Source organism: Trachypithecus francoisi, unplaced genomic scaffold (genome assembly GCF_009764315.1).
Source record: "Trachypithecus francoisi isolate TF-2019V2 unplaced genomic scaffold, Tfra_2.0 Lachesis_group5, whole genome shotgun sequence".
Classification (NCBI taxonomy): domain Eukaryota; kingdom Metazoa; phylum Chordata; class Mammalia; order Primates; family Cercopithecidae; genus Trachypithecus; species Trachypithecus francoisi.
Window position 1 is genome coordinate 142,227,826 of NW_022681470.1, and position 21,496 is coordinate 142,249,321.

Genomic DNA, 21,496 nt, shown 5'->3' on the forward strand with positions numbered 1-21,496 from the left:
GGCGTGGGCCACCGTGCCCGGCCCTTTTTCTTTTTTGAAAAAATTTCATTTCTTTTTTCAATCCCCAAATTTCTTTTTTTTTTTTTTTTTAAGTTCTTAGAGACAGCGTCTCACCATGTTGCCCAGGCCGGAGTGCAGTGGCACGATCATAGCTCACTGCAACTTCGAACCCCTAGGCTCAAGCAATCCTCCTGCCTCAGCCTCCTGTGTAGCTGGGACTACAGGTGCATGCCACCATACCTGGCTAATTTTTTAATTTTGTGGAGAAGGGGTTTCACTATGTTGCCCAGGCTGGTCTCGAACTCCTGGGCTCAAGTGATCTTCCTGCCTGAGCCCCCGCCCCCACAAAATGCTGGGATGACAAGGATGAACCATTGTGCCCGGCCCTCCTTTTACTTTTTTAATATGGCTACTAAAAATGAAAAATTCCACACGTGGCCTGCGTCATCTTCCTGGTGGAGAGTGCTGCCTGAGAGTTCCCTTTTTGCACTTCCTAGTGACTTGGTGATTGACTTTACACCTAGTCACCTCGTGACGGGAAACCCTCTGTTGAAACAGCACTGTCCTTGCCTCACTGGGACTCATACCAGGTGGAAATGATTATTTCACACTCATAGCCAAGCTGCCTCTCACACCAGATGGAGGAACTGAAAGTTACACTCTTGGGGGTTATTTTGGATTAAAAGCAAGAAGATTTTTGTGGAGGCACCACAAAAGCCTGAAGTGTACCCAGTGGGCAGGACCCTTCACAGGCACCTCCACGCCCCACTCCTGCCTCTTGGCCGTAATCCCAGCACTTTGGGAGGCTGAGGCGGGCAGATCACTTGAGGTCAGGAGTTCGAGACCAGCCTGGCCAATATGGTGAAACCCCATGTCTACTAAAAATAATACAAAAATTAGCTGGGTGTGGTGGCGTGTACCTGTAATCCCAGCTACCCGGGAGGCAGAGGTTGCAGTGAGCTGAGATCCTGTCACTGGTCTCCAGCCTGGGCGACAGAGCGAGACTCCGTCTCAAAAAAAAAAAAAAAAAAAGCAGAAACAAAAAAAAGAACCCCAACAACTTCTGGGGACTGTACCTGAAGGGGTCTTCAGAGTATTAAGTAGGGCACGGAGGGCAGGGGGGCGAGCTGAGGTGCAGGAGCCATGGGAAGCCCTCACCACAACCCGCTACTCCTGCAGCGACGTTTGGGCAGAAGAAAATCCTAAAACAAAACCCCCAAGAACGTGCACACCAGTCACTGCTCACCTTGGACACGTTTATTGCTAGAATCAGGTCTTAAGTTCTAAAGCAGGTCAGAAATATCCCGCGGTGAGGAAATGTTGTAATCATTGTAAAAATAATTAGCAGGTGACTAAGATCACGATCACGACTGACAAAGACGTGTGCAGATCCCACGAAAATATGAACATGTGCTCGACTGTCAACTTTACCAATAAAATCGGGCTCCAACCCAGGAGTGGCCGAGGGGCACTGGCAAGGGAAAGGCTGTCGATGCCGCCGCCCCATGCCTAGCACGACTGAGACCCCTCGGCCATGTGGCGGCGACGCAGGGTTCCCACCGAGTGGCTGAGCAGAAATTCCTTGAACTTCTCCCCCATCCAAGGAATTGTGGCGTCTCGGGGGGCTGGACCGGCACATGCCGGCTCGGGAGGGTGCGAGGGTCTGGGAATGCTCTCTTCACAACAACAGGAATGTACAGTCAGCTTTTGTAAAGTGCTCCGATACTCAGTACAAAAATACAAAACACTGATGATAAACATGGCACACATGGGATGTGACGGGGGGCGGAGAGCGTCGCTGATGGCCAACGACTGGGCTGGGTGGAGTCGAGGTCGTCGGAGGGGCCAGCAGTCTTGGGACGCCTGGCCACTCACTGTGTTCTCAGGACCTTGTCACCGATGGGCTGTAGGGCTGTGGGGCTCTGGTCCTGGTTGGCACCAGCTCTTGCCCCGTCCCCTCCTGAGCCCACAGCACCCAGTGGGTGCCTCTGCCCAGGGGAGCACTTCCTGATGGAGTTTCCCATCCCCTGTGCCCGTCTGTCCCCGAGTGGCGGGAATGTCCCTGTTCACTGTATTCAGGGTCACAGGAACGCCTCTGCCAGCACAGTGGGAGAAGGGCTGAATCCCCCCGGGATATGCGGTTCCCAGGACCTGGGTTCAGGAGAAGGACTTGGCCTTGGCAGGGGCTCATGTGTACCCCACTGGGAACAAGGATGACCAGCCAGGACCCAGTCCTGCCACTAATGCTTGGGGTGCAGAACAAGGCTTGAAACGTGCCTCCTTCTGCACCGGAGCTGGATCATGGATGGATCTCACCATCCCGGGATCACCACCATGGGACGTCCCAGCACCTTCGACACTGCCCAACACTCCTTCCTCCACTCCTCCAGGGAAGGGGCCATGAGCTGCAACAGCTCACTACAAGCGAGGGGCCCGCACAGCGGCCACTTGGCCACTCGCTGCAACGTCTCTAGGTGCTTCCTCCACACTCCCCGGGACGTGGCGCTCTCGACAGTCCATGATGTGCCAGCCCTGCCTGGAAGGTGGGATGCCAGCTCCAGGAGCTCATTTCCCGGGGGCTGAGGACCCTGCGTCCGGGGTGTGTATGTGCCCTGGCTGAAGCTAGAGACCCGGCTGCCCAGACAGACCTCGCGTGTGAACAGCAATGGGTGACCTCGGGAAGCAGAGTTTGGGAAACAGCTGGTGTCAAAACCAATGCCAAGTAAAAAGGGGCAAAGGTCAGCCCCTTTCACAGTGGGCTTCCGAACCCACAGAACTGCCTGGAGGGCCACTGATGTCCCCTCAGTGGGCCCTGCCCGTGGCCTTCTCTGCCCATGCCCCTGTGCCTGGCTCATTCCCTGGCCCTGAGGTTCACAGTGAACCTGCGTGAGTCTCTGCTTGGGAAGTGGATTCTGCCTGATTCTGGGGAAGATGCTGCCGACGCCACCTGGCTCCTCCTGGTGCCCTAACCCCTGACTCCAGCGTTGTGTGGTGGCCGTGGAGCGTGGCCCCGGCCAGCAGCTCCTCCTCAGAGTGAGGTCTGTCCTGTCCTCAGCTCCGTGCAGAGCCGGCACCGTTCCTCACTGCCTCAGAAAAACAGATTGGAGTTGATCTCCCCGCCACCAGCATGGGGCGCTATGATTTCAGACAGCTTCCTGGTTTAGTTCTGGCTCAACTTTCCATTAAAAACTTTCCTTTTTGGGAAAAAAAAAAAAAAAAAAAGAGATTCAGAAAGTGACCCAGGCCACCACCACTGCTAATCCTACAGAAAGAGCTGCGAGGCCCAGAGCACCAACAGGCCAGCCCCTGCCAGGCGGTCATTGGTGGTTTGCTGGGGAAAAGGAGGGGACAGCTGGGTGGGCACGGTGACCCCATGGGGGTCCCCAGAGAGCAGGAAGGTTGGGCGGGGCAGGAAGGGGCCTTGCACCTTGAGTCACGGCCCTTTTAGAAGAAGATGACGTCTTCCTTGCTGACGTCCTCCTTGGCGCTGAGTGGTGTGGCCGGCAGTGGCGAGGGAGCTGGGGGCCCGGGCAGGAGGGCTGTGCCCCCGGCCTTGAGAGAGAAGCCGTCAGAGGGGCTGTCAGCTGGCGGTGGGCTTGGGGCGGGGAAGCCAGGGTCTGGAACAGAGAGGGGGTCCAGACTGAGCAGTCGCCGGGTGGTGCCGCAGCTGCCCAGTGGGACTGGGCTCCTGTCGGGGTGGGGGCTCACCTGGCGGCAGCGCGGGGCTGTGTCTGCTGGGCAGGATGGGGCTCAGCGAGCGGCGGTTCCGTGAGGTGCTCTCATCTTTCCCCACGAACTTGTTGAGCAGCAGCTGCTGCTTCAGGTCGAAGGACGCTGTAAGAGGGAAGGCGCTCGGGCCAGCTCCAGGCTGCGTAGCTGTCCCCACTCCCTAGGGCAGCCTCCGAGAGCAGAGGGGCCTGGCCACCCCCACCTGACACTTCCCACGGGCAGCCTGGATCCCATGACCTGAGCTGCTCAGACGCTAAGCCCCAAATTCAGGGAGAACGGCCCCAACCTCGCTGTGGAAGGACCTGCAGAGTCACCTGGCATCTGGAGAGGGGGTTGAGCCTCCTGTGGAAACAGCACAGGCCCCAGTGGCCACGGGACACACCCTAGTCTCCAGGCAATGTCTCAGAACATCCCTGGTTGTCCCCCAGGGAGGTGTCCCCCAGAGAAGCAGGGCTGGCTCTCGTGCCAGAGGAGCCCCTGGGCACCCTCCATGGAAACACTGGGGCTGCTCTGGGCTCTGTGTCCCCCTCTGTGGGACAGCTCTGTGGAACGGGGACGATGAGCCTGCACCTGTCCCCGCCCCGGCTGTGCTGATCCCAGGTGGCCAGGGCTCTCTACCTTCTTGTCCGTGTCCCTAAGGCTCCTGGTCCCCAGCCCACTGTTTGAGGGTTGAGGTGGGGAAGACACACAGTGGATCATCTCAGTTTTGGGCCTGGAGACCAAACATGGCCCTGTGTGGGGTGGCCTCAGCCATGATGCCAGCTCTGCCTTCTGGTTTTCCTCTCCGGAGGACGGCACAGGCGTCCTGAATTTCCTGGCTCCCAGTGAGCCCCTAGAGCCTGACCAGTTGCCCACGGCTGCAGCTTCCGGGCCCAGGCGAAGGGGCGGGGCCGGCTCACCTGAGCTCTCCCAGCGCTGAGAGCCCCTGCTCTTGCCGCCCTTGTCCTTGCCACCCTTGGTGGAGGCTGCCAGCTTGGTGGGGATCTGCTGCTGCACGGCCGCCTGCCTCTGGAACTGGTTGGTGGCGCTGAGCAGCTGGATGGGCACATCGCTCTTGGCCAGCCGGCTCTCGGTGGGGGCGCTGTCCCGGCGAGCCACCTCAGGGCGCTCTGTGTACTCTGGCCCCACACCGGACAGCAGCATGCTCGCCCGAGGCCCCTCCAGCCCTTCCCCGTTGAAGCTGGGAGGGTGGCTTGGGGGCTGGGCCTGGGGGGACAACAGCACACACATCCCAATGCCAGGTTCCTGCTGTGTGGCCTCTGGAGAGCCCCCGAGGGTCGTGCACAGGAGACCCTCGACCTCTCCTGTTCTGGACAGAGCCAGGTGCAGCCTGAAGGAGCTGCTGGTCATTGCCTGTCCCCAACCCCTGTTAAATGTGCATACTTGTGACACTCAGTGGCACCCATACTGTCACATACGCATATACAAACATCTCACACATTCGTGTCCACACCCATTCACACAACCCATGGTTTATAGGTTTGTTTTCAGAGACACAGTCTTGCTCTGTCACCCAGGCTAGAGTGCAGTGGCACAGTCACAGCCCTTGAGCCTCTTGGGCTCAAATGATCGCCCTGCCTCAGCCTCCCAAGTAGCTGGGATTACAGGTATGTGCCACCATGCCCTGCTAATTTTTGTTATTTTTTTTTTAGAGCCGAGGTCTCACTCCATGGCCCAGGCTGGTCTCAAATACCTGGCCTCAAGCAATCCTCTGGCCTCAGCCTCCAGAGTAGCTAGGGCACACACCATGGCACCCAATTTCCAATTTTTTTCTTTTTTTTGTCCAGGCTGGAGTGCGGTGGCGTGATCACGGCTCATGGCAGCCTCAACCTCCCAGGCTCAAGGGATCCTCCCACCTCAGCATTCCAAGTAGCGGGGACCACAGGTGCATGCCACCATGCCTAGCTCATTTTTGTATTTTTTTGTAGAGATGGAGTTTCGCCATATTGCCCAGGCTGGCCTGGAACTCCTGTGCTCAAGCAATCCGCCCGCCTCCACCACCCAAAGTGCTGGGATTACAGGAGTGCATTTTTTTGTTTGTTTGGTTTTTTTTTGAGACGGAGTCTCGCTCTGTCGCCCAGGCTGGAGTGCAGTGGCCGGATCTCAGCTCACTGCATGCTCCGCCTCCCGGGTTTACACCATTCTCCTGCCTCAGCCTCCCGAGTAGCTGGGACTACAGGCGCCCGCCACCTCGCCCGGCTAGTTTTTTGTATTTTTTAGTAGAGACGGGGTTTCACCGTGTTAGCCCGGATGGTCTCGATCTCCTGACCTCGTGATCCGCCCGTCTCGGCCTCCCAAAGTGCTGGGATTACAGGCTTGAGCCACCGCGCCCGGCCTCTTTTTTTTTTTTTTCAAAAGAAGTTCCTAACATTTATGGAAGTTTTGAGCAGCAGCGTTGGTAGGCATTTAGCCAGCTCTGAGAAAGGTTCTACATTGTGGCATGAACTGTTAATGCAAGGGTATCTTGTGTCGTTAGCTCTTACACTCCTGCACGCATGCACCTGCGAACCCTGTCACTTTCATGCACTCGTGCAAATAAATGCACGCGCACACCGGTCACCCCCACCTGCGCACACTGGCTGCTGAGCGCTCACCTCGGTCAGTGTGTCGGGTGGCAGTGCACCCGGCGCGGTGTTCTGCTTCTTGAGGCGGCGCAGCAGCTCCAGGCGCTCCCGCTCGCGCTCCACCGCGCGCTGGGCCTCGCGCAGCCGCTCCAGGTCGTGCTGGTAGGCCTGGCGCTGGCGCTCCAGCTCGGCGCGCTCCTGCTCCAGCCGCTCGCGTAGCTGCCGCGCCTCGCCCTCGCGCTCCTGCAGCAGGGCGCCCGCACGCTCCAGCTCCTGTTGCTGCCGCTGCCGCTCGCGCTCCCAACGCTGCTGCTCCTGCCGCAGCTGGCTCTGCAGCTTCTCCACGGCCGCGCGCTCCTCCCGCTGCTTCTCGAAGTTGCGCTGCCGCTCCTGCTCCAGCAGCAGGTTCCCACGCGTCGACTGCAGCCGGAACTGCTTCTCGCGCTCCAGGATGGCTGCCCGCTGCGTCTCTACATAGCTGTCCTGGTGGGCGATGACCGCCTGCGGAGGGCCAGGGCCGGGTGGGTGAGAGCCACACCCGCGCGCCAGCCAACCAGGAAAGGGCACGTGTGGCCGGCCCCACCCCACCCCTGTACCTGGAGGTTCAGGAGCAGCTGGGACAGTGTCTGGATCCGCTGGACAAGCTGCGGGGAGGAGAGGGAGATTGATGCTAGTTCTCGGGCCTGAGGCCACAGGCGCATGTACATGGCCCTGGGGAGATGGCCAGCGGGCGCCTACCTCCAACTCCAGGACGGTGGGTAGACGGGGATCAGATTCCGTGCCTGGCGCCTCCACCTGGGAAGAGGACACCGTCAAACCACAGAGAGCGCTCAAGACCCTTCCGACTAGACCCAAGCCTGCTGCTGCTACTGTTTTTTTTTTTTTTTTTTTCACTTTTTTTTTTGAGACGGAGTTCTCCTCTTGTTGCTCCAGCTGGAGTGCAATGGCGTGATCTCCTCTCACTGCACCCTCCTGCTGCTGGGTTCAAGTGATTCTCCTGCCTCAGCCACCCAAGTAATTGGGATTATAGGCACACACCTTCACGCCTGGCTAATTTTGTGTTTTTTAGTAGAAACGGAGTTTCACCATGTTGGCCAGGCTGGTCTCAAACTCCTGACCTCAGGTGATCTGCCTGCCTCGGCCTCCCACAAGTGCTGGGATTACAGGTGTGAGCCACCATGCCCGGCTTCTGTTTTTTTTTTTTTTTGAGGCAGGGTCTTGCTCTAGAGTGTAGTGGCCTGATCCTCCCCTCTCAGTCTCCTGAGTAGCTGGGACTACAGGTGTGCACCACCCGGATCAGCTTTTTAAAAATTTTTTTTTGAGATGGAGTTTTGCTCGTTGCCGAGGCTGGGGTGCAATGGCACAATCTCAGCTCACTGCAACCACCACCTTCCTGGTTCAAGTGAGTCTCCTGCCTCCGCCTCCCAAAGAGCTGGGACTGCTCGCATGCGCCAACATGCTGGGCTAATGTTGTATTTTTAGTAGAGGCAGGGTTTCACGATGTTGATCAGGCTAGTCTTGAATTCCTGACCTCAGGTGATCCACCTGCCTTGGCTTCCCACAGTGCTGGGATTACAGGCGTGAGCCAACACGCCCAGCAGCTACTTTTAACTTTTTTGAAACAAAGTCTTGCTCTATCGCCCAGGCTAGAGTGCAGTGGCACAATCTCGGCTCACTGCAACCTCCACCTCCTGGGTTCAAGCGATTCTCCCATCTAAGCCTCCTGAGTCGCTGGGATTACAGGTGTCCACCACCACGCCCAGCTAATTTTTGTATTTTTAGTAGAGACAGGGTTTCACCATGCTGGCCGGCTGGTCTCAAACCCTGGACTCAAGTGATCCACCCGAGTTGGCCTTCTGAAGTGCTGGGAATATAGGCATGAACCACCGCGCCTGGACAAAGGATCAGCTATTTTAAAAATATTCTGTCGACATGTGGTCTTGCTATGTTGCCCAGGCTGGTCTCAAACGCACGGCCTCAAGTGATCCTCCCAAGGCCAGGTACGACAACCTTGCCTGTAATCCCAACACTTTGGGAGGTCGACAGGAGGACTGCTTGAGCTCAGGAGTTGGAAACCAGCCTGGGCAACATAGTGAGAGCCAGTATCTACAAAAATTTTAAAAATTAGGCAGGTGTGGGGGCGCACACCTGTGGTCCCAGCTACTTGGGAGGCTGAGGTGGGAGGATTGCTTGAGCCCAAGAGTTAGAGGTTGCATGAGCTGTGATCGTGCTACTGCCCTCCGGCCTGGGTGACAGAGTGAGACCTTGTCTCCAAAAAAAAAAAAGTGATCCTCTCACCCCGGTCTCCCAAAACACCGGGATTATGGGTGAGGCACTGCACCTGGCCCCTGCTTATTACTGAAAATACATCCCTTAGTTTGGATAACAGGAAGGACCCAGGACCGGGTCATGACTGGGAACACTGGCCCTGCCGGTCACCTGACTTGTGCAAATCTAGGTGTTTGGAAAACGAGGGGCTGGGGCCGCCTGGGAGGTAGAGTGGGCTTGGCTGTAAGGCCTGCGTGCCAGCTCTGGCCACAGCGGCAAGTCCAAGCCTCAGAGCTGACCAGAGGCAGCTGGCCTTGGCCTCTGCCCCCTAACCTGGGCAGGGTCGGGTAGGCACCTGGCCTTCTGATTCAAAGGCAAAGGAACAGCCAGGGAGATCTAGCATCTGGCAGGCGCCACCTCACCTGCCCTGGCTGAAACCTGGTGGTCCCTGTAGGGGGTTTCTCACCTGTTGATGAAGCCACGGTGAGTGCCCTGAGCCTGTCCCCTCCCCAGCCTTCCTCCTGGGGACCTCTTGCTTTTCCCGGGAGGCTGCAGGAAGAACTCAGCTGCCAGCGTGTTAATCTGGGCTGAGATACTGTTATTCACCACAAAACGAACCACGCTTGTCGATCCTGATAAGACTAAAACTAGACAACCCCAGCAGAAGCTGCTCACACGCGTGAATCCTTATGACGACTCAGACTGTACCGAGCAAACGGATATCCACGTACCACCTGCAGCGATTCCTCGGAGCCCCCAGGAATGTCACTGTGACTGAGCTTCAAGTCCGGGCTGTTTGGGGGGCCTCGCCAGTCTCGGGGCCTGGGGTCGGTGCTGCTGACTTTCTTCTTGAAACTGCCATCTGAGAACCCCAAGCCAGAGGCGTGAGGATGCTGCCATCCCATGGGGAGGGGAAACCTTCCCAGTCCACCCCCAGCCCCTGCACAGGTAGGAAACCCAGGCTGGGCCCGAATGGAGGCGTCTGCAGCACAGACACCTGCCGGAGAGGGGCGGGCTGGTCTGGGTGCTGCTGTCACAACACAACCGACAATGTCTGCAGGGTTTCAGAAGGTTCCAGAAAACTGGCCGGGAGCGTTGCCTCACGCCTACAATCTCAGCACTTTGGGAGGCCGAGGCGGGTGGATCACCTGAAGTCAGGGGTTCGAGACCAGCCTGGCCAACATGGTGAAACCCTGTCTCTACTAAAAACACAAAAAGTAGCCAGGCGTGGTGGTGTGTGCTTGTTGTCCCAGCTACTTGGGAGGCTGAGGCGGGAGAATCACTTGAACCCGGGAGGCGGAGGTTGCAGAGAGCCGAGATTGTGCCATTGCACTCCAGCCTGGGCGACAGAGCGAGACCCTGTCTCAACAACAACAACAACAACAACAACAAAGAAGCTTCCAGGAAACCCCATACAAGCTAATGTGCGTCCTGAGGGGTGGCCCTGGGGCCAGGAGGGGCGATGGCCCCACTCTTACTCTTGGTGGGGCTGTTTGTGCAGTCGTAGCCCCCGAAGGTCTCGGCCCTCCTGGGCGGGCCTGTGGAGCTGCCTCCGTCTTCTGCCTGGCCGTTGGCGCTGCCCAGCCGCCTGCAGATCAGGTTCTGGATGCCCTCAACTGTGGAATGAAGGGGACAGGAGGCACAGGTCGCCCTGCGGAAGTGTGCCGGGGGAATATGGAGTGCTGGGGCAGTGAGACCGGGGCGGATGGAGGGACTCATTAGGGTGGTGATGGCCTGCCCCGCACTGTCTGCAATGGGATTTCGGCCCCACTGTCCCTGTGCACACCCCTACTTCCGGTATGGCCACCAGGACAGGCCAATCCGTGTCTAAGTGAGAGGACAGGGCTGTAGGGCAGCCACGGGGAGGGCGGGTACAGGCTCCTGCCGCACCTTCCACCAGGCCACCCTGGGCCAGGGGCTGGCAAACGCTGGATGTGGCCCTGCCCAGGGCCAGCAGGACACACTTGGTGTGCACAGAGGTGGGGACAAGAACATTCCAGGCCAAGGTGCGGGATATGAGAGTGTCCTCAGGGGGCCAAGAACAACGGCCATTGGAGGCGGGTGGAAGGATGTCAGTGGGGCTGGAGGGGGAAAGACGGACCCCGGTCTCTGCCTTCTTGTTCTGCGGAAAGGCTCTGGAAGGCAGGGGCTGTGTCGGCCTCCCTCACTGTTGAAAGAGCTGACTGGGGCAGGGCACGGCGGCTCACGCCTATTATCCCAGCACTTTGGGAGGCAGAGTGGGGTGGATCATCTGAGGTCAGGAGTTCAAGACCAGCCTGGCCAACATGGTGAAACCCAATCTCTACTAAAAATACAAAAATTAGCTGGGCATGGTGGCAGGTGCCTGTAATCCCAGCTACCCAGGAGGCTGAGGCAGGAGAATCGCTTGAACCCAGGAGGTGGAGGTTGCAGTGAGCCGAGATCACGCCACTGTATTCCAGCTTGGGTGACAGAAGGAGACTCCATCTCAAAAAAAAAAAAAAGGAAAAGAAAAAGAAAAAAAGAAAGAGCAGACTGGGCACTGACTTCCTGCCCAAGCGGCCAGCTCAGGGGCCTGGCGGCTGTGTTGGAGTGGCTGTGTTGGAGCTGTGCGTGGGGAACCCCTGAGGGAGCATGTGTGTGTTTTTCTGGGGATATCACCAGAGACCCACCTCCCAGGGAGAAGAGGAACCTCTGATGGGTAGGGAACCAGTGTCAGTCAACTTCAGATCCTCCCCAGCCCGGCTTAGCGCCTCCGCATGCAGGGAGCATCAGAGCGGTTGTTAAATTGGGGGAGGGGGGAAGTGCTTTATATCTGCAAGGAGGGGCTGGCCCAGACTGTATCTAAGGCCCTTCTGGCTCTAGCAGGCACCAGTGGAGGGGTCAGTGCTGCTCCTGGCTCCCCCCCCAGATAGAAGCCTGTCCTGGACAGAGTGCCGTGTTGGCCACACTGAGCCGTGAGCCTGTCCTGGGGTCCCCTGAGCCCACCCAGGCAGGACTGCACCCTTGAGGTGTGGGCAGCCAACTTACTCTCGCTCATGGCTGACTTGAGAATTAGCTCCCCCTGCAGGGTCTCGGATGGGTCCCCTCCACGGAATAGGCCTCGGGGCTGGGGCAGGTCTTCGAGGCCGCTCATCTCTGCCATCTCCAGGTAGATCTGCTGCTTCTCTAGGAGGCTCTGTGCAATCAGCTTGTCTTTCATGCTTAACCGCTCTGCAGAGTGATGGTGGAGGTGGCAGTCAGCCTGGTCGGCCTTCCCTGGAATCGTCTGAGCCCCAGGGACTGGCCTCAGGATGAGGACCCCGCTGACCCTGCCCTGAGATAGGCTGCCCCCTGTGTCCTGCATTCCTGGGAGGTGGCGGAGGGCATGGCCTTGTCCTCTGATTACTTTCGCCCTCGTTATAAAAATCAGGTTAGATAGGCCGGGCGCGGTGGCTCAAGCCTGTAATCCCAGCACTTTGGGAGGCCAAGACGGGTGGATCACGAGGTCAGAAGATTGAGACCATCCTGGCTAACACGGTGAAACCCCGTCTCTACTAAAAAATACAAAAAAACTAGCCGGGCGAGGTGGCGGGCGCCTGTAGTCCCAGCTACTCGGGAGGCTGAGGCAGGAGAATGGCGTAAACCCAGGAGGCGGAGCTTGCAGTGAGCTGAGATCCGGCCACTGCACTCCAGCCTGAGCGACAGAGCAAGACTCCGTCTCAAAAAAAAAAATCAGGTTAGCTGTGGTGGCTCAGGCCTGCAATCCCAGCACTTAGGGAGGCCAAGGTAGGAGGATTCCTGCAGCCTGGAGTTCGAGACCAGCCTAGGCAACATAATGAGACTCTGTCTCTACAAAGAAATAAAACATTAGCTGGTTGTGGTGGTGCATGTCTGGGAAATGAGGCAGGAGGATCACTTGAGCCCAGAAGTTCAAGGCTGCAGTGAGCTATGACTGCACTACTGTACTCCAGCCTGGCCAACAAAGCGAGACCCTGTCTCTAAAAGAAAGAAAATCAAACACAGTAGCGTGTGAGTGAGGATTGTATCAGCCCTGTTTATTAGTCTGGGATCAACTTAGAGCCTTAGAAAACTGATTTTTCCTTCCTCCCTTTCTTTCTTTCCTTCTTTTTTGGAGGAGTCTGGCTCTGTTGACCAGGCTGGAGTGCAGTAGCACGATCTTGGCTCACTGCAACCTCCACCTCCCAGATTCAAGTGATTCTCCTGCCTCAGCCTCCCGAGTAGCTGGGACTACAGGCATGCACCACCATGCCTGGCTAATTTTTTGCATTTTTAGTAGAAATGGGGTTTGCCATCTTGACCAGGCTGGTCTCAAACTCCTGACCTCAGGTGATCCACCTGCTTCGGCCTCCCAAAGTGCTGGAATTACAAGCATGAGCCACCGCATCCAGCCTAATGTTTAAATTTTTTGTAGAGGCAGGGTTTCGCCATGCTGTCCAGGCTGGTCTCAAACTCCTGGCTTCCAGTGATCCATTTGCTTCAGCCTCGCAAAATGCTGGGATTACAGGTATGAGCCACCATAGCAGGCCACTTATTGTTTTAGTATCATCCAATTTAAAAATGAATAATACAGAGCTGGGAGCAGTGGCTCACGCCTGTAATCCCAGCACTTTGGGAGGCCGAGGCAGGCAGATCACGAGGTCAAGAGTTCAAGACCATCCTGGCCAACATGGTGAAACCCTAAAAACTCTAAAATTCTCTACTAAAAACACAAAAATTAGTGGGGCGTGTGGCATGCGCCTATAGTCCCAGCTACTCAGGGGGTTGAGGCAGGAGAATCCCTTGGACCCGAGAGGTGGAGCTTGCAGTGAGCTGAGATCGCGCCACTGCACTGCAGCCTGGTGACAGAGCGAGACTCCGTCTCAAAAAAAAAAAAAAAAAGTACAGACAGTGAAAGGGAAGAAGGGAGCTTGCTATAGGCTACAGGGTACCAGGAATTGTTCTTGACAATGTGCTCACTGAACGCAGATGAACCTTGACAACATCATACCCAGCGAGAGAAGTCAGACCCAAAAGGCCACGCAGCGTGTGACTCCATTTATGTGGAATATCCAGGACAGGCCAATCCACAGGGACAGGAAGTAGATTCCTGTTGCCAGGGTTGGGGCACGGGGTGGGAGTGACTGTTAAGGGGGAAGGGGCTTCTTTCTGGGGTGGTGGAATGTTCTAAAGTTAACGTGATTTTGGCTGCATAACTGGAAATGCACTAAAATGCCACTGAACCCAACGCTTGGGAGGGTGAGTGGCATGGTGTGTGAATTACATCTCAATAACGTAATTAAACAAACAGGGAGGGCCGGGCGCGGTGGCTCAAGCCTGTAATCCCAGCACTTTGGGAGGCCGAGACGGGCGAATCACGAGGTCAGGAGATCGAGACCATCCTGGCTAACACGGTGAAACCCCGTCTCTACTAAAAAAATACAAAAAATTAGCCGGGCGAGATGGCGGGCGCCTGTAGTCCCAGCTACTCGGGAGGCTGAGGCGAGAGAATGGCGTCAACCGGGAGGCGGAGCTTGCAGTGAGCTGAGATCCGGCCACTGCACTCCAGCCTGGGCGACAGAGCGAGACTCCGTCTCAAAAAAAAAAAAAAAAAAAAAAAAAAAAGACTTCAAGTCTTTAGACACAGCTTAACTCTTTCAACCAATTGCCAACTAAAAAACCCCACAAACAGGGAGGAGGAAGCTCTGAAGGAGGCTGTGGGGGCCCTATGCTATTCCTTCCTAGGGGACTGTGATGCCCTGTCAAGCTCCTGGCTGCACGAGGACAGGGTGGCGGCGGCATTTTGTGGCTGCGTGGTCGGCTCTGGAAGGGGCTTAGGGCTCCTGAGCTCTCCTCCCTCCCTCTCCTACATACCCCCGCAGGGCTAAGTGACCTCTGGAGATCGCTATGTCATGGCACAGCCCAGTTCTAATGCTTCACAGAGCTGCAGGACACGGCACAGCCCACAGGAAAATGCCAGGTCACTTTGGGGGTTTCACATGGGTCACTTGGGGGACAGTTTGCCCTCTGTGGCCAACTCTGATGGGGGGCCCAGGGCTCACCACACACGGGGTGTGCCCAAAACACCGTCTCCCCCTCACCTTGAAAGTCCCGGAGTCTTGTGGCACGGGCCTCGACCACCTTCCTTTCCTCTTCAGGCAGGCTGAAGGGTCCCTCCTCCTCGTCAGGGCAGCTGCAGGGAGAGGAGTCAGGTAGGTAACTGCCTCCCAGGCAGGCCAGGCTCTGGCACAGACGCTGGTTCTGCAGAATCAGCCGCCATGACCGTCTCTGACTTTGGGAGTGATTTAGCTTGTTCATGGTGCAGGAGGACGAGGAGGGGAAGAGAGAGAGCCACTGACATTCGTCCGGCCCCAAAGCGCCAGGGCATAACCAGGAAGAGACTTTACGTGCCTGTCTGTGACTTGGAGGAGGAGTCCAGGGGACGGCAGGCTTGCAAGGGATCTGCCAGGTGCAGATGGGTGGCTGCAAGCCCCACAGAGCTACAGCTACTGTGGATGGGGGAGTCTGAACCAGGCTAAGGCACCAGGAAGCCTCAGGTATCAATAGAGGGAGTGGCCGGGCACGGTGGCTCACGCCTATAATCCCAACACTTTGGGAGGCCAAGGCAGGGGGATGGCTTGAGGCCAGGAGTTCAAGACCAGCCACAGTGGCAACACAGCGAGGCCCCATCTCTATGAAAATCAAAAATCTAGCTGGGTGTGGTGGTGTGTGCCTGTAGTTCCAGCTACTTGGGAGGCTGAGGGGGAGGATGGCTTGAGCTCGGGAGTTTGGGATGCAGGAAGCTATGACTGTACCAGTGCACTTCAGCCTGGGTGACAGAGCAAGAGCCCGACTCTAAAAAACAAAACAAAACAAAACAAAATAGGCTGGGTGCAGTGGCTCACGCCTGTAATCCCAGCTACTCGGGAGGCTGAGGCAGGAGAATCGCTTGAACCTGAGAGGCGGAGGCTGCAGTGAACCGAGATTGCACCACTGCACTCCAGCCTGGGGGACAGAGCAAGACTGTCTCAAAAAAAAAAAAAAAAGAGAGGGGAAGCCAGCTGGTCCCAGGCCCCTGAGGGGTGCTCGGCCCAAGGAGCAAGGACAAGATACCATGCCCTGCTCCAACAACTCTGGCCCTAGAATGCAAACAGCCCGCCATGTCAGGTGCAGTGGCCCATGAATGCAGAGAGGCCCGGGTTACAGCTGCCTTTCCAGGCCCGTTAGCCTCAACATCCAACAGGCTGAGTCATCAGAAGGAGCTGGCATAGCATCATGGGTCCCAAGGTGGGATGAGCGAATTCAAGGTCACAGCCGATGGCCAACCATCAAAGCCAAGGGTGGACCAGTCAGCGGAAGGAATACAGGGAGTGGGGAGACCCTCCAGGCCCTCCTCACCTCTCCACAGCCCTTCGGATGTGGGCCATCCAGGCATTCCTGTCCTCTTTGGAGCTCGTGTAGATTTCATACATCTCTGGCCCTTGCAAGGAAGCGCTGATCAGAAACATCGCTTTCTCCTCGTTGGCCACTTCCCTCACGATGAGCTTTTGTAACGAGATGACGGGTGACTTTGAGTCCTGCATGGGTAAAGGGCATTGGGAGATCACCCTTTACCCCACCGCACCCAAACAGCAGTGAGGTCAAGGGCCTGGTAAGGGGAACGAAGAGAGTGGGGGTCACGCTCCTCGTTTCTTTTCAAACAATTCAAAGCAGAAATATTTTGCCATCTGGGGGAAAAAAGACGCTATTGCAATGAAATCCTAGAATCCTTTTTTTTTTTTTTGAGACGGAGTCTCGCTCTATCGCCTAGGCTGGAGTGCAGTGGCCGGATCTCAGCTCACTACAAGCTCCGCCTCCTGGGTTTACGCCATTCACCTGCCTCAGCCTCCCGAGTAGCTGGGACTACAGGCGCCTGCCACCTCACCCGGCTAGTTTTTTTGTATTTTTTAGTAGAGACGGGGTTTCACGGTGTTAGCCAGGATGGTCTTGATCTCCTGACCTCGTGATCCACCCGTCTCAGCCTCCCAAAGTGCTAGGATTACAGGCTTGAGCCACCGCGCCTGGCCTTTTTTTTTTTTAACTATCTTGGAGGCCAGGTCTTGCTCCGTAACCCAAGCTGGAGTGCAGTGGTGCAATCATTGCTCCCTGCAGCCTTGACCTCCTGGGCCCAAGTGATCCTCCCACTCAGCCTCCTGAGTAGCTGGGATTACAGACATGTGCCGCCAGGCCCAGCTAATTTTTGTATTTTTTGTAAAGATGGGATCTCACTATGTTGCCCAGGCTGGTCTTGAACTCCTAAGCTCAAGTGATCCTCCTACCTCGGCCTTCCAAAGTGCTGCGTTTACAGGAGTGAGCCATCTTGCCCCTTAGTATCCCGACAATGTGTCAATTTCATCAGCTTAAAATTTTTTTTAAAAATAGCAATGCACATACACACTTCAAAGCTCAAAAGATACAACAGTGTGTAGTATAAAACAACAAATAAGCCTGTCTTGTGCCTCAGGCCACCCAGTCTGTCACGCAACCTTCAAGAGACAATGCTTCCACAGACCAGCAAAATGTACATTTTAACTGGTTAGAGTGGGCTACACTGTGTTCTCCACAAATTCATATGAGGTCCTGACCCCCAGTACTTCAGAATGTGGCTGTCTTTGGAGATGAGGCCTTTAAAGAGGAGATTAAGGTCTGGGGGCGGTGGCTCACTCCTGTAATCCCAGCACTTTGGGAGGCTGAGGCGGGTGGATCACTTAAGGTCAGGAGTTCGAGACCAGCCTAGTGAACATGGTGAAACCCTGTCTCTACTAAAAACACAAAAAGTATCCGGGCGTTGTGGCGGACGCCTATAATCCCAGCTACTCAGGAGGCTGAGTCAGGAGAATCACTTGAACTCGGGAGGTGAAGGCTGCAATGAGTCGAGATTGTGCCACTGCACTCCAGCCTGGGTGACAGAGCGAGACTGTCTCAAAAAAAAAAAAAAAAAAGAGAGAGAGAGAGATGATTATGGCAAAATGAAGTCATATGGGTGGGCCCAAATCCAATCTGACTGGCATCCTTCTAACAAGAGGAGATTAGCACAGAGACACACACAGAGGGATGGCCACGCGAGGACACAGAGAACAGACGAGCAGATGGCTGTCTACAAGCCAAGGGGTCTCAGAAAAAACCAACCCTGCCGACACCTTGATCTTGGACTTTCAGCCTGCAAAAACGTGAGACGATAAATTTATGTGGTCCAAACCACCCAGTCCATGGTACTTTGTTTACAGCAGCCTCAGCAAACAAATACACTGGTTAACAACACACCAGCAGCTGGGCGTGGTGGCTCACGACTGTAATCCCATCACTTTGGGAGGCCAAGGTGGGCGGATCACTTGAGGTTAGGAATTGGAGACCAGCCTGGCCAACATGGTGAAACCCCGTCTCTACTAAAAATACAAAAAAATTAGCCAGGCGTGGTGGCGGGCACCTGTAGTCCCACCTACGTGGGCCTGGGAAACTCACAGGGGCACCTTCCATGGGCAGTTTCAGCCAACCTCCCAACAAGGTCCCAGCAAGCAGGGCCCTTCATCTGTTTTTTTGTTTTTTGTGTGTTTCTGTTTTGAGATAGAGTCTCACTCTGTTGCCCAGGCTGGAGAGCAGTGACACAATCTTGCTGGAGTGCAGTGGCACAATCTCAGCTCACTGCAACCTTCGCCTCCTGGGTTCAGGTGATTATCCTGCCTCAGCCTCCTGAGTAGCTGGGACTACAGACATGGGCCACCATGCCTGGCTAATTTTTGTATTTTTAGGAGAGGTGAGGTTTCACCATGTTGGCCAGGCTGGACCTGAGCTCCTGAGTTCAAGTGATCCGCCCACCTCGGCCTCCCAAAGTGCTGGGATGATAGGCGTGAGCCACTGCACCCGGCCGACCCTTTGTCTGAAGAGACAGGATACATACCACAGAAGCAAAGACGTATTTCTGATCTTTTTCTTGTAGCAGCAAAAGTACGTCGGTCAGCAGGACAGCCAGGACATCTGGGAAAATAGTATGGAAGGAGGCATCTTAAAAGTCCCATGGCCAGGAGGTCTTGCTGGGCACCCCCGTGGATGCCACCTCCCAGAAAGGTGTAAGCAGCGTGATGCTTCTGCCTGGGCCTAGAAGTTTCCTTTCTGCCTTGCCTGCATGCCGCCCCCCTCCCCATCACCTTTCCAGGTCTCAACCTTCAGCATCAACGAGCAGCTGGAGCCTCCTCTAAGTCCCTTCTGTGTCCAGTGCTCCAACCAGAGCTCCTGCCCATGTCAGGCCACTGTGCCCCACAGTTCTCTTTGCTGTAACAACATCTGCTGGATCTGACCTTTGAGAGTCTGATATGGTTTGGCTGCATCCGCATCCACATCTCATCTTGAATTCCCATGTGCTGTAAGAGGGACCCAGTGGGAGGTAACTGAATCATGGGGGCAGATCTTTTCCATGCTGTTCTCATGATAGTGAATGAGTCTCACAAGATCTGACGGTTTTATAAGGGGGAGTTTCCCTGCACAAGCTCCCTCTCTCTTTGCCTGCTGCCATCCATGTAAGACGTGACTTGCTCCTCCTGCCTTCTGCCATGATTGTGAGACCTTCCCCACCAGGTGGAACTGTAAGTCTATTAAACCTCTTTCTTTGGTAAGTTGCCCAGTCTCGGGTATGTCTTTATTAGCAGCGTGAACACGGACTAACACAGCATCTCTTCCTGATTTCTCAGATGTGAATGGAGCTCTCTGTTCTCCTTGCTCCTGGGTCACCAGGACCCAAGCCACTGCAGCGATGCAGGCCAGGGGTGGTCTCAGTCCCCTCGTGCCCCTCAGTCCCCCTCGCTGCCTTGTCCCTGTATGGATGTCTCGTGCTGTAAGGCTTGCTGCACATAGATGCAAATCATGAGCTGCGTTTCAAGGGCAACACCACTTTTGGGGAGCTGCTTCATCTGTCTAAGTCAGACACGCCTTCACTAATTCTCTCGCATTGCAGTCTGCTGGCTTCCTTAAAGCATTTGCTGGGCTTATAACTAGTTTTTCTGTTTGTTTGCTTCTTTCTCTCTTTCAGCCCGAGGGACTGATGCCCTAAAAGGTTGGGCACCAGGTCTTGCCCGGTGGGGTGTATTCCTACCATCCAACTCGGCACCTGGCAGGCAGAAGGCGCTAAACCTGTCTGCGAAATACATGCCTACTCAAATGATGAGTGGGCAAATGCTGTCGTTTGGCCACCTCAATGACTCCCTCAAGATCCTTAAAGATGCTGATGCAAATAGATAGCTTGGGATGTTTCTAGAGGCTCCAAAAATGACGAGGAAACCCAGGGATGAATCCTGAGTGCTCTCTGGTCTGAACTGCAACATAGGTCTCGAAAGCAGGGCTCAGAGCACACCCTGGGCAGCGAGTGGGGACACTGATCAGCAGTCCTGGGGCTATTCCCTATCCACATGGGGGCCTCTCAGTGGCTGGGCCCATGGCAGGCTGGCCCATGACTGCCCAGATGGGCAGCTGAGCGTGTTTGGAATTCTGGACCCAAACCTGGGGTGTCACGATGTGTCACCAATGCCCTGGGTTTCCACTTGGAAGTCAGCAACTCAGCGTGGCCTCCTGGTTTGTACTGCATCCTTCCAAAGACCAGAGGAGGAGGACAGTGATATAACCACCTCTTTTATGCTACACCCCAGCTGTCTCGCTCATCCTGACTCAGCTCATAACCTCCCTTCAGCTATGAAGTAGCCAGACTTCAGTGGTTCTGTGTCAGTTGACACCCAGCAAACCAAGATGGTGCCCGCCGATGTAAGAGGGCACCCACCGATCCGAGATGATGCCACCAGTCTGAGATGGCACCCACCAATCAAAGATGGTACCATCACTCCCAAGACCATGTCACTGATCTGAGATGGCACCCACCAATCAAAATGGAGCCCACTGATCAAGATGATGCCACCATTCCAAGATGGTGCCCATTGATCCAAGATGGTATTCACCGATCCAGGATGATGTCATTATTTCCAAGACTATGCCACTAATCCAAGATGGCACCCACTGATCCAAGATGGTGCCATCATTCCCAAAACCATGCCACCAATCCAAGATGGCACCCACTGATCCAAGATGGTGCCATCATTCCCAAAACCGTGCCACCAATCCAAGATGGCACCCACCAACCCAAATGGTGCCCACTGATTCAAGAGGGCACCCCCCAAGATGGTGCCACTGATCCAAGATGGTACTACCATTCCCAAGACTGTACGACCAATCCAAGATGGCACCCACCACTCTAAGAGGGTGCCCACAACTCCCAAGATAGTGCTACTGATCCAAGATTGCACCCACCAATCCAATATGGTGCCACCACTCCAAGATGGTGCTGCTAATCCAATATGGCACCCACCAATCCAAGATGATGTCCACTGATCCAACATGGCACCCAGTTCTAAGATAGCACCCACAACTCCCAAGATGGTGCTACCAACCCAAGACAGCACCCAACAATCCAATTTAGTGCCACCAATCCAACATGGCACCCACCAATAAAAAATGGCAACCAACACTCCAAAACGGTACCCACTGATAACAGGATAGTGCCACCAATCAAGAGAGTACCCACCACTTCGAGATGGTTACCACCTCTCCAAGATGGTACCCACTGATACAAGATGGTGCCACTAATCTAAGACAGTGCCCACTGGTCCAAGATGGCACCCACTGGAGGTGGCCAGGGGCAGGCCTTTACCTTTCAAGCGCCCTGATGTGGTCTTCCAGCAGAGCATGCCCTCCAGGTGAAGCTGCCGCTGAAGCATGTCTTCCTTGCGGAAGGTGAGCCCGTTCTTGAATTTGCCGGAGGACTTCAGGTCCATCTTCCCTGCGATCTCCCTGAGGCGCTGGCCCTTCTCAAACTCGCTGACCTTGGCGTCCACTTGTGAGATGATATCTTTAATGAGGTTCAGGGCCTGGGTCAGGTCTTCGTAGTCCTCAGTGCCAGC

The 21,496-nt window shown here is 55.6% G+C and overlaps 1 protein-coding gene across 10 annotated transcripts in view; it reads right to left on the reverse strand.

The window, feature by feature from the left end:
- Window positions 1-1,235: 1,235 nt before the first annotated feature.
- ARHGEF18 (Rho/Rac guanine nucleotide exchange factor 18) overlaps window positions 1,236-21,496 on the reverse strand; it is a 130,472-nt gene continuing 110,211 nt past the window's right edge. For 8 of the 10 annotated variants that reach the window (XM_033199181.1, XM_033199184.1, XM_033199180.1 and 5 more), the window contains 13 exons: window positions 21,247-21,495; window positions 18,457-18,533; window positions 15,918-16,096; window positions 14,621-14,712; window positions 11,571-11,753; window positions 10,040-10,177; window positions 9,293-9,423; window positions 7,032-7,088; window positions 6,890-6,937; window positions 6,324-6,794; window positions 4,629-4,935; window positions 3,709-3,834; window positions 1,236-3,617 (listed from right to left, as the gene is read on the reverse strand). In XM_033199181.1, coding sequence (XP_033055072.1) covers window positions 3,445-3,617; window positions 3,709-3,834; window positions 4,629-4,935; window positions 6,324-6,794; window positions 6,890-6,937; window positions 7,032-7,088; window positions 9,293-9,423; window positions 10,040-10,177; window positions 11,571-11,753; window positions 14,621-14,712; window positions 15,918-16,096; window positions 18,457-18,533; window positions 21,247-21,495 — 2,231 coding nt within the window. In that variant the 3' untranslated portion in view covers window positions 1,236-3,444. The remainder of the gene's footprint in view (window positions 3,618-3,708; window positions 3,835-4,628; window positions 4,936-6,323; window positions 6,795-6,889; window positions 6,938-7,031; window positions 7,089-9,292; window positions 9,424-10,039; window positions 10,178-11,570; window positions 11,754-14,620; window positions 14,713-15,917; window positions 16,097-18,456; window positions 18,534-21,246; window position 21,496) is intronic. The other 2 variants (XM_033199179.1, XM_033199178.1) reach the window with 2 other exon arrangements.